Source organism: Silene latifolia, chromosome 2 (assembly GCF_048544455.1).
Source record: "Silene latifolia isolate original U9 population chromosome 2, ASM4854445v1, whole genome shotgun sequence".
In the NCBI taxonomy this organism is placed as follows: Eukaryota; Viridiplantae; Streptophyta; class Magnoliopsida; order Caryophyllales; family Caryophyllaceae; genus Silene; species Silene latifolia.
In genome coordinates, this window is record NC_133527.1 from 12954649 (window position 1) to 12967740 (window position 13092).

The window sequence follows — 13092 nt, forward strand, 5'->3', positions numbered from 1 at the left end:
TTGTAGAAGCTTTTACGTTGAACTCACTTATAATTGAATATGGACTCACTAGAAATGTGTGAAACTTTGACAAATAGATGTAAAAGCTTTTGCGTTGTGACGTTACATTGTGAAAAAGAATATATTGTTCCATGTTACATATAAAGCATTAACTATAAACTTAATGTGGCAAGTGGACAGACCTAGCAAACGGGTCAATCAGGTTTGGGTTGGATCGGTGATTTCAGGTCAATAGACGTTGGATCGGTTCGGGTCAACTATTATCAAATTATTTGTAGATAATCATCAATTTGCAACAATAAAGATTCGGATTGGCTTATATTGGGTCAGGTCAATTCGGGTTCGAGTTTTTAGTTCAAGTGTCGAGTCATGTGTATTTTGTCAGGTATATAAGTGTTGGTTCAAAGTTGGCTTTCTACAAAGAACAATATTTGTTTGTTAATAACTTTTTTTTGTGTTATGACGTGAAAACCCGCAGTTGCTATCTTTGGTGCACATTCAAAGTTAACTTTTTTTGTGTAATGACGTGTGAACCCGCATTCGTTCATGAGTCAAATTTTCATGTTCTCATGTTACATTAATTAAAAATTAAATCAATATTAAAAGAAACACGAGTTAAATTTTTTATTTTAAACGTGCACGGGTCAAAGTTTCGAGTTAAAAGTGCAGTGTCAAAGTTTTCATTTAAATGTGCATGGGTTAAAAAATTGATTTTAAACTTGCACGAGTTATACAAACGTGCATGAATTTGACTAAATGAAAAACAGATTTAATAATTTACACGGGTTGGCAACTATTCAGATCGATACACTTCTATTGATTTTATTTTATTTTCATCTGAATTTTTTTTTTGATATGTAAGTTGGATTTTTTGTTGTCACCCGAGTAACAAGTTAAAGTAGTAACTCAAATTTAGTTATCAAGATGATATATTATACTGCAATAACTACTTACTAATTGAGCATTTACGTTAAATGGTAAAAATTTAAATATAACTTTATAACTCAACTACATATAAGTCTATAACTCAACTATTACATTTGAGATTTAAAAATATTAAACAAGAAGTGGAGAGAGTTTATTACTTTTATTTATAACTCGATTTTTAATGATTTAACTTTAGAAGGAGATAATTACCTATTAAAAAAATGAATCTTATATATAACTTTTTTGATAAAAAAAATTGAGATAGCATTCCCGTGCAATTTGCACGGGTTTAAAACTAGTTATTATTATCCTTGTTTTCACCGACTACACACTACAACCGTTGATAACGGAAAATGGGCATTGTACGGAATAGGATTTGAAGACAACAAAAACTAAACATTAAATTCCACAGTATTAGGAAAGCACCTTTAAAGGACAGGAGGATGGCGTGGCTCACTTTGTATTTTCACAATTCCACATCTTAAATGTTAAAATCTTCACAAAAGAATTGACTTTGTATTTCCACAATTCCACATCTTAAATGTTAAAATCTTCACATCTTAAATGTTAAAATCTTCACAAAATCTTCACAAAAAAATTGACTTTGTATTTCCACAATTCCACATCTTAAATGTTAAAGTCTTCACAAAATCTTTCCATTCAATTCTTATATCTTACACTATGTAAGATATTACATACTCCCTCCACCCTCCCACTCCCCACTCATCCTCAACTTCCTCCTTTTTTTTTCTTTTACTTTTTTTTTAAAAAAAAAATTTAAAACAAAAATTAACTTCCAAGAAAAGTTACGACGATCATATTCAGTTTAAGTGTTAAGTAGTGTTACATTCACGATATGACACTATTATATTCATTTTAAGTTTAGTGAATATGACAATATTGTTTAATGAATATGTGCTTTAAAGTGCGATATTCACAATAGGACACTATCATATTCACTTTCAGTTTAGTGAATATGACAGTGTAGTTTGATGAATATGTATTATAAGGTGTGATATTCATTTGATGGTTCTATTATATTCACTTTCACTTTAGTGAATATAATATTTATAGTTTAGTGAATATGACTTTATTTGTTCAAATATATTGAACAATAATCATGAACGTTTAATTTCATACCAAAATCGCATAATACAAAATAATTTAAGGAAAAAAAATTATATGATATGAATATGTCAATTACGTTATGTGAATATGTGAGGAAAAATAAAATAAATAACAAAATATATCAAATATGATCTCAATTTGTAGAGGAATAAAAATTATGAATAATAATATATTTTTTATTATTTTCTAATTTATTAAATTTATAATTTATTTATTATAAAAAAAAATTAAGAAAAGAGAGTACCATGCATCATACTCCTGGTTACATGGTATAATTTACCCTCCACTCATCCCCCTTAAACTAAAAGAATAAGAGATTCTCAAGTTTTCCCGCCTAAATGAGTTGCTCTATATTGGGATTTGGGTTTCATTATATCTTATCTTTAACTAGGCCATACTGATTTATTTCATATAATAAATAATTCTATGACATTTTAAAAGGGGATAATATTTTTTCAACTTGCATTCCCCTTTATTTAGAGAATAAAAATTTTCAATAGTTTTTCTTCCAAAGGAAGTTGGCTAAATAAGGAAACAAAACTCTATTTTTATTAAATTATTATCTTTTAGTTAAGATATAATCTTTAATCATTATAATTTTTTTAATTAAATTATAATCTTTTAATTTAAAAATAAAACAAAACAGGTATAAATCTAAAATTCGTATATGAAAAACCGAAAAATTTGATATTATTAGTTTCGCATAATTTTTTTACCAAGTACGAGTATTTAATTCGTATAAAAAAATTATGAACTTATATTATTAATTTCTTGACAAAAAAAAAATCTTTAAAATTATTTGAGAAAATTTATAAATTGTAATCATTAGTTTTGTGATGAAAAATTTCATTAAAATGTACATTTCATGAATTTACTTAATTAATTTTCCATTTCAATTTTTTATCCTCATATTAAAATATAAAAAATTAATAATACGTCAATTTTAAATCTTAAATAATACATTATAATTAAAAGACCTATGAATACCGCGCATGTATGCGCGGGATCCATACTAGTTTCCTTATCAACTCTTTTCTCTACCATTCTTTCCACATAGAGAAGTCACACACCATCCCCACAACAAACCCACGCCTCTCTTTAATGCTAAAAAAAGCTCCAATACCCTTGAGAAAAATTTCAAAAAGATCAAGAAAATATTTATTTGATCAATAATTTAATTTCTAACTAACAATCCCCTATTTACTAAAAAAATAGGTTAATTCACAAATTTTTCCACCAAAAAGCATCTTTGTAAATAAGGAAACTATTGATAATTTATTTGTATTCACTAAATAATTATAATGTATTTCATTATATATTTCTTTTTATTAAAATTAACTTTTTCATCAAATTATATAATTTTTACTAAACACTAAACTATAATATTTAAATTAAAATATAAATAACATAAAACTATAAAATATTAAATCTTTTATTGATGCTATTATTTTAGTAATGTACTATAAATCGTTTTGATTACTGATAAAAAAATTGAGAAAATTTATAAATTGGTATCATTAGTTTTTGGTATAAAAAATACAATTTAGCACATTACTCAATTCTCTTGAATTAATTTTCAGTTTATTTTTTTTCTCGAAATAAAATACAATAACGAGAAAAATGGACAATACATTAATGAGATACCGCTATTTTTTTACAGTTCAATTTTACTCAGCTTTCTTGAATAATTTTACAATTCAAATTTTTTTTTTCAAAATATAATGACATAAACTATGAAAAACTAATGAGGTGTTAATATAGCATGATTAACAGATTAAGTAATACAAAAATAAAAACTCTATAAATACCGCGCATTTATTGCGCGGGATCTAAACTAGTTTAAATATTATTCTAAATTCAAATTACCATCCATTATTGAAGAAAGAGTTGGTCTTGCTTTAGACGGGTCGAATCTTAAGACGGGTAGTTACACTCATAAAACAAATAGGGGGGACAAGGTGGGGGCACCCCCATGTGCCTCCCACTATCACCAATTTGGGCATTTTGTCTCACAAAATGGTATCCGTCTACAACTAAAACGGATAGTGCCCGTCTTTAGTAAGAATTTGTGTTGAAGAAATTTGTTAGTTTAAGTGGTTATATACTTGTATGCAATGTTCAGCCATGAACGGAAACCGGGCCTACAATTAAACAAATGACCGGGATAAATGAATATCTGATTTTTAAATTAGGGATTTTGAGGATTCAGATCCGATCCGAATAATTCGGATATCCGGAAATACGGTGTCCGAAAATCCAGATTTGATCCGGTTTGAAGGGAGAATAAAGTCGGCCCGGCGGTTTGGTCAGTCTCAAAATGACATTTCAGTCCATGTCGCATTTTTTACACCACTAAAAAATGTCTTCTTAATTTATGATAACGCCATCCATTGCTTATTTTACAATTTTTAAACCGCAAAGTTTACATAATAACACTTAAATTTCAAAGGAGTATTTTTACTGGATTAGAGACATAAATATTGGATGAGATTAGGGGTTAGGTTTGTCATTTTATTCGGACCATTTTATAAATCCGGTTTTAAATTTTCTCAATCGATGTCTGATCCAATTTAATTGGAAAAAAACGGATCGAATATCCACTTTAAATGGTATCCAAATATTCGGTTTTTTAAATTCGAATTCGGAAAAAAAAAAAAAAAAAATCGTCTCAGATTGTTTTGCTCAGCCCTACTTGTAACACTAAAAATCTTATTAAGAAGCGGGAAATGACAGGCGGATGATCAAGATAAAAAATGATACAGTAACAAATAAATTCCAATTATCCCGATTAAAATTTATCTACTGATAACAAAGAATGAAACATAGGTAAAATATAACGATATTTAACTAAGTTTACAACCTGTAAAAGAAGGCCTTCTGCCATCCAATAAACCTTTTATTTCATAGGATATGAAATACCCTTTGTTTAGCAAGCCGAAATAAAGCCTCCTTTATTTACATTATTACATGAAAAGTGCAATCACATATTATGCATTCTTCAATCTTGTCTTGGTCAAAAACAGGTATTTTCGGAGTGCGAGCATTAAGACCCATGTAGTCTTTGTGATCTTCTCTTTGATCATAAGAAGCAAGGCAGAACTTAGCACTGTCTTCAAGATTTGGGCCTCTAAACCCTTGAAATATCCCAGTATCCCTTCATGTTTCCAGATGTTGTAGAATACTCCTGAGACTGTTTTTCGGGTTTTTTCAGTTCTTGTCGTGTTTTCTTCTTCTCTCTCAGCAGCCTGAATCACAACCTTACACCTGAACCGAACCAATTTTGCAATTCTGAGTTTCTGATGAATCATAGATTCATGAAGAACCAAATCCATGTATGTGTGCACAACATAGCAGAGTTTACTTATATTTTCCTAATTTTATATTCACTCCTCGGTTACAAAACCGTTTTCTAAGAGCATTGGAATAAATAGGTTAGACTCATAACACCTGGCTGCTTGTAAGGGGTTTTTGAAAGTTACCACGACTGGAGAAAAGTTGGCCCAACTTGAAAGGCCAGACTTGAATAACCGGACTCAAAAACGAGACCCAAATTGACAATGGACTGATTAAACAAAATATATGACTCTGAATTGACCCAATCCGACCAGTAAATGGCACGCATTTTGTTGGACCCAAAATTGACTCAATCTGAAGAGGCCAACCTCAAAACCACCGGCATTAAAATGGTCCACGTCCACCCGAAATGAATGAATGATTTAATACTACACCTAATTTTATGATTTTATCTACATGACAAATGCCATTGACCTTATTGAACACAGCCACAATACCAACTTAACCCAAAATGACATTGAAAACAAACCGAAACAAAATTGACCTCGAACCAAAGTGCAGAACATACAGGAACTGACCCAGTCCAAAAGACCTGTTTACCAAGTTTGCAACCATATTTGTGTATCAAAAGCATCAACCCACGGCATGAAAGACCCTAATGAGTAATGACAACACATTCAAAACAGACCCCAACAAAAATGACCCAATCCGAAAGACCTGTTTCCCAGTTTGCAACCATATTTGTTATATCAACATCATTTATGCACATCAACTGAGGGCAAAATTTTCCGACATTGTGATTGGAAAAGATTGTTAATAAACTTAAGATGAATAGAAAACGACTAAACGAGAAGGTAATAAAATACCTGATAGCTGGATACGTCAAGCAGGTGGCGATACTCTTAGAGAGAGCACCCAACAAAAAAGCTGTGGAAGCAGCAAGAGCTTGCGGAGATGATTCGGAGTCTGGGTTTTTAGCTAGTTTGCTAATAAGAAGTTTATTCTTCAGCTGATCAAAAACTGTGTACTGCGCCCATATAGCAAAGTCAGTTTCATTAACAGTATAATAGTCCGTCGAAGAACTAAAAAAATAATGGTCAAACTTATTAAAAACACAACACACTTCAGAGAAGAAGTTTAAATTGGGTACCTGGATTGATGGATTTGCCGTCAGGAGTAGAGAAATGCCAAGGCCATCAAAGGCGTCTCTCCAGTTGCCTTCAGATAAGGTCGTCCAGAGGCCTTTTGACTTTCCAAAATCACTGGTTTGCATCTTGGATGATGCCGTATCCAATGGCTGTCAAATCAATGCAAAGTGAATGTAAGACTGGTATTCCATGTGAGAAAGGTAGTAAGGTACGGAGTACTATGTTATCTCACTCTAAAAACATGCTCATTTTGGTTGCAGAATGTACACCAGATTTCAACTAACACATTAATTAAAACTCGGCAGAAAGTTATTATCCCTCAATGACGTGAAGTTGCAAATTACAGAACTGAACCACAGAGTCGAAAGAAGAAAGTCACATCGTTTCTCATACTTTGTGGCTACAAAATCTAACTCACTTAGACCATGATGTAGCTCTTTTTTAATACTCCCCCTCATTCCACTTTAATGTCCTACTTTCTATTTTGGGAAGGATTTGAGAAATAGGGGTAAAATTGCAACTCTACCCCTTTAATTAAAAGGGATGGGGACAACCGACAATGTCATTTTGATAGAGGGAGGGGTAATTAAAAGATTAGGGGTAATAGTGGTGGTTCACCCATTTATCATACTAAATTTAGAAAGAGGACAATTAATTTGGAATAAATATAGGACAAAAGAGGACAATAAAAGTGGAATGGAGGGAGTAACAATTAATTATTGTTAAATATTGCCTATTACGATTTAAGTCCCTATGTTACTCCGACACTTCACTTAACTGCTGTGTCGCGTGTCGGACACGTGTCGGTGTCCGACACGACACGACACTTCAACACTTCAATTTAGACCACAAAATAGGAAAATCCACCCAAAATAGCCGTGTCCGACACTCCACTCCGACACATGTCAGACACGACACCGTGTCGGAGAGTCGAGTAACAGGATTTAACAACACATCATTTTTAACAAATGGCTAATAAAAATGGGAGCAAAACTACTACTCCTATCTAATAAGGCACTTTTGGATTCAAAGTTCAAACTCATAACAAGTTGGTATCTCAAAGTAAATAATTCACGTGTGAAAAGGGAACAACCTGTGTTACTAACACCGTGCATGCACCTGCAGCAGCAGCAACAACTAAGTTTGCAGTTGTTCCCATCGACTTCGAATTGCTTTTCTTCAAGTAAAGCCTCTTAAAAAAGCTATACCCATAGAAATAAATAAACTGTTGAATAACTGACTGCAAATTCTTCGTTCCCAAACCCTGATATAATGAAAGAATTTGACCTTTACGTATAGCTTCCCATAATACATCTGAAAGGTTCCTGCAAAGCACAAACCACAAATGAGACAGTATACTAACTTTACCACAAAAACTCGTATAAAACCTTTGTACTGTATACAAAGGCACATCCCTTATTATGCACCTCATTTAATAAAAATGCCAGCTATGTCGTACCATACAACAGTCTCATACAAGACGACCTTTGAACTTTAATGGCAGTTTAAACAAGTTGGCTGGCAGAGTCGAAGCATGTTATAAATGTCCTCATTTGACTTTGTCGGTCACCTGAAGTCAAATTTGACCATCTATTTTTATAAATGTATGTATAGTTACGATGTAAAATTGTCACATTTGATTATCAAAATAATTTCGTCATAGATTGATTTTACAAAGTTGACGACTTTGACTATTAATGTCTAACTGAACAAATAAAAACGGGATGAAAAGAGTATTATATACTATGAAGTAGTAAAGATACTAGAATCAGACTCCATCCCATGGTACAGCCTGCTGGTTTGTACAGCCTGCTGGTTTCTTATAGAAAACAAAGTGAACAGAACTCTCAGAAAGTGCAAGGGCATTATGAATCCTTATAATATGAATGAACACTAGAATCAGCAACTCAGAATGTCTCCCAAAAGAGCAATGTTTAAACACTTGTTTGGCAATTGACATATATGCAAAATGGAAAGAAAGGTGATGGTCTTGCAGCAAGGTCAACTACTGTATATACGAAGTATTCAATACTCCAAAGGTAGTATTTACAGTAGGTCTCCAGCAAACACATCACCGAAAATGATATTAAATTGTTTTGAGGATAAATGCCATAGTTTCACAAAACTATTTCAGCTATAAAGAAGGCACAAGTCCAACATTTTAATTTCCCCAAATAACAAGAGTACCCTAATTACAAAAGCTTTGGATATATTTGTACAAATATAAAACTTTTAAGTAGCCTAACCCACAAATGTAAACTACCTCCAAAACCCAGTGATGTGCAAGTATGCAAACAGTATCCATGGAAAAGGCAAATACAAAAATTTCAGACTAAATCTAATAGCTTAAGTTCTAACCCAGTGGATACCGTTTATTTCATCAAAAGTACACAATATAATGAGGTTGCATGCTATAGGAATTGCTGGTAAAGAGGCAGTTCTATAAACGTTACAGCAACAAAGACATTCATATCAGATGACAAAGTATTTTGTGTCCCTAGATAGTTGGATTCAAATTTCAAAATAAAGACATAAAATTGAGTTAGTTGTTCAATCAGCAAGCATGCACACTAACATACATAGCCTGACTGAATAAAAGGTGGCTAGGAATTTTCATAGTATATACGAGTAGTATTTACAACAAACTCAAATTCTCTACTTTGTGGTAATTTAATTGCACATCCGAACGAAAAGTTTCAAATCTTCAGCTGTATACTTTCTATTAATTTTCAATTCAATTTTCACTTGTTAAAAACCAATACGCATACTCCAATCAAAATAAGTAGCTTTCCTGCCCTTTGCTGGGTTTTGATACCTAGGAGGCTAGGACTCCTAAAGCATACAGTAAATGGGGACATCTTCGATAAACAAATGGCATTTGTTGTGATTTCATCATTCACAGAGACACTTGATTTCTTTATGAGGAAACCTACAGGCAGTTGACAATTCGTCACACACTCACACCCACACCAGCCCCCTATTAAACAAAGAAAGGGAAACAACCAAAAGATAAATACTGTATATTAAATCAGGTAAGAAACATTTCCGAAATCCAGTAATTATTAGATGAATGTGCAATTATTCAAGAAGCAGACAGTATTTTGACTAAAAACAAACGGTAGAACCCCAGTCGCATAGGATATCATAATTGGCCCATTGTTTGAAGTCTTTTTGAAAGGTTATTTGTGTATCACCATACAAAGGAAGTTCTTGCAGATGCGAGATGTTGTTTAACACCTCGAAGTTGTGTCTGGTTGGATATAATAAGAATGGCAATCAAAAGGGACCTGCTTAGAGAAAGGTTAGAAGTGAAGGAAGAGAGAAGAGTTACGCGTGAGGGGATACAAATGTATACAACCATATAATGTAATTTGTACAGGATGAACTTGAACTTGAACTTGAACAATTGCTATTACATCAAGTTATCAACCGATGTCAAATTACAATACCCCAGCTTTAAAGTTTCTCTCTTATTCCTCCAATTGGATCCTTATCTCTACGACAAAAGATCTATTTAGTGCAATTATGCATATGTCCAACTAAATAAGACCCTATAGGCCTATAGTACCAGCCAAAAACTACATAATGGTGATGACTCCGAGTAATGGCTGTGGTGCATTAGAGCATCCGCAAAGGTGGAAACTTACCTCCCCAAATGCCCTCTTATCAAATGGGAAACCTCACCATTGCACATACCTCCCCATAATATGAGGTTCCACTGTTTTTAGGGGAGGTCCCCAAAGAAAAAGTAAGGGTAATTTGTATACTTTTGGGGAGGTTCCCAAATTTTTAGGTGTAAATTAATATTGTTGGGGAGCCCCATTGTTGCATATATGTAGATATAAATTGGGGAGGGTAGATGAAAAAGTCGGTAAAAAATGAGGTGGACGAATAAGAGAAAGAGAGATAAAATATGGGGCACCTCACCTTTGCGGATGCTCTTAACTCTTCGCTTTGGAGACATAAATATGTCATGTACGACAGTCAAGGATATAGGTACGGAGTCAAGGATATAGGTAGGGAGTCCATACCCAACCTTTTTCAATCAGACACAAAGGGATGCTTACTTGACAAAACGGGGTATAGAGGAAGAAAATGATGGATAATATGATTTGTAATTATTTTAAGCCTTGTGTCTCAAACATTCGTCTTTCACTTAAAAACTCAAATATTTAAACCTTATAGTTCAAACTGAGTATTGATGATATGTCCCTTTATTTCAATATGGAGACCTAGAGTCTTGAAAGTTTAGCCATGGCGATTCCACTCTTGGATATGTATGTTTACTTGACAACCAAACCCAAGTCCAAGTAACATAGCCTACTAGTAACACTGACACAATTACAAGAATTGGAATTGTGATTAGATCCTAATTTTCTGCAATGATCATTATACCCAAACTGTAAAGTAGCATTACCGGTTGCCCAAAGCCCTTAAACTATCATTTGATGCATGAATAATAAGGGTCACAAGGCACGAAACACATTACACAGATGGGAATCCATATTCTCAGCCTGGCGCTCTTATTTGAGCCTCCATTTTCTCAGTCCTTCTGGCCCAGCCAGATATTACTTACAATGAGCATGACATGGTACCACAATCACCTGAAGCATCCTCTCTCTCTCTCTCCCACCCTCTCACTGACAACTGCCTCACATAAGAGCACATATCTATACACCAAGTCACCCAAACATCCACTAAACAGAGAAAATTGGGAGAACTAAGATAATAATCCCTTCTTCCTCAACAAAATTTCTTATCCAAAAGAACGAACTTAGTCCACCTCCATTTCTCAAATCTGTCAGTCCAAAGTACAAACAAGGGATAAAGGTCTAATTCTCGGCTGTAAACTATCTACTTAACATGTATCCGGGGCCAAAGAAATCAAAAAATCTAGAGACAATTAGATTTCTAGACATCGTATATTACCTTTCCTCACCCACTCCAGAGTCAACCTTTGTTAAAGCCATTAATATAATGTTAGGTAATGGTGCTTAGAATTACATTAAGCTCAATCTCATACTTGTGCATCAAGTTCAAAGGAAAACCCACCTCTAGGCCATAACCCATAAGCGATGTAGTCACTAACATTCATACTAAAAACTAGTGATTTATCGCACAATTAGGAGACAACTAGCCTACTAGACTTCACTTTCCCCTTCAACTCCAAAGTCAATCTTTGTTAAAGCCATCAACGAATGCTAGGCAAAGGTGCAACCTCAAAGAAAAAAACTAATTTCAAGTCTTTCGAGGTATTGTGCCTTCCTCAAAAGCTAATTCTAACTGACGAAGGAGAACTTTGTCGCCCTTGTCGTCCTATGCGGCTGAAATGAGAAATGAATCACATACTGCAAAGCCAAAAAAATCTCGACCAACTTTTCGGAGATCATGATCTCATTATATAGCTAGCTTAGTTGCAATCACAACAAACAAACAAACAAACAAATCGCGACGTGAAACAGCCTTGATCATAACCAAATGAAGAACACGGCTAAATTATCCCACACACTACGCTACAAAAACAATTAAAATTACTGTATGCCAAACAAAGATTCAACAACATAACCCCAGTGTGAAAGTGTCTCAACAGCTACAGCAAATTGCGAGGTAAGTGGGTCGAATGTACGCAGTCTTAACCAGTGATACCCAAATTTAATGATCAATTACAACTTGAAAACCGGAAATTACGCAAATCAAGTGAAACCCATCAAAGAAAATACAGTAACAAACATAAAAATGACTTGAAAACAAGTAAAAAGAACAAAATTAAAAACCTGTATCTAGGATGTTGATCATGAGATCGAGCTTCAGCTTGATACTTAGTTTTACAAGTATCTAAAGGGTATAAAATAGTGGTACTAACAAGAGCTCCAATTGCTCCTGAAGTTGCCTCTGTTAATGATTCAAAATCCAACGCCATTTAAAACCCAGAATTAGGAATCTAATCTAGTAATCCTTAAACCCTAAAGTTTGGATCTTTGACTAAATTTAGGAGAATAATTGAGAAATTGGGAGGTGGGTTGGTGAAAGATTTGAAGGACGGAAGATGATGCAAGGATTTTTGTGATGTATTCAAGAGGTTTGGTTGAGCAGCCATAAAAGAGTGGAGAGACGTGTGGGTGTAGACACACTGACAGAGTGTCTAAATTATTTGATGTACCAAGTAGGAAGTACTGTTTTGGAAGTCCAAGGGGTATTTTACTATTTTTTATGATTGGTGGGTCTAATTGTTTTGGAATTCAACGATGGAAAAAGTTGAATACTCCGGCTGACGGCTCAACTCGACAACTCCGTAATCAAGATATTGTCGGTGGTGTCCGAGCGTCCGCTAGACTAAGGCCTTGTTCTTTCTGCCTTATTTTTAACTCATTTTAGTTCAGCTCATCTATATTCAATTCAGTTTAGCTCGACTCAGCTCAATTTAATTCAGTTCAGTTCCATTCAGCTCATTTTTATTCAGTTCAATTCAACTCCATTAAATTCAAACCATTTCAATTCTACTCATCTTAAACTTAATAGTTTTTATTAATATTATTTATTTAATTAATTTAATATTATAATTATTATATCAATATTATAATTATTATTATATCAA

The 13092-nt window shown here is 33.4% G+C and overlaps 1 protein-coding gene across 1 annotated transcript; it reads right to left on the reverse strand.

The window, feature by feature from the left end:
- Window positions 1–4785: 4785 nt before the first annotated feature.
- Window positions 4786–12669, reverse strand: LOC141642292 (peroxisomal adenine nucleotide carrier 1-like). The gene is made up of 5 exons (XM_074451062.1): window positions 12272–12669; window positions 7591–7822; window positions 6500–6646; window positions 6216–6376; window positions 4786–5319 (listed from the first exon to the last, which is right to left on the reverse strand). The coding sequence occupies exons 1-5, from the start codon at window positions 12415–12417 to the stop codon at window positions 5043–5045; spliced, it is 963 nt and encodes a 320-aa protein (XP_074307163.1). The 5' UTR covers window positions 12418–12669; the 3' UTR covers window positions 4786–5042.
- Window positions 12670–13092: the final 423 nt, after the last annotated feature.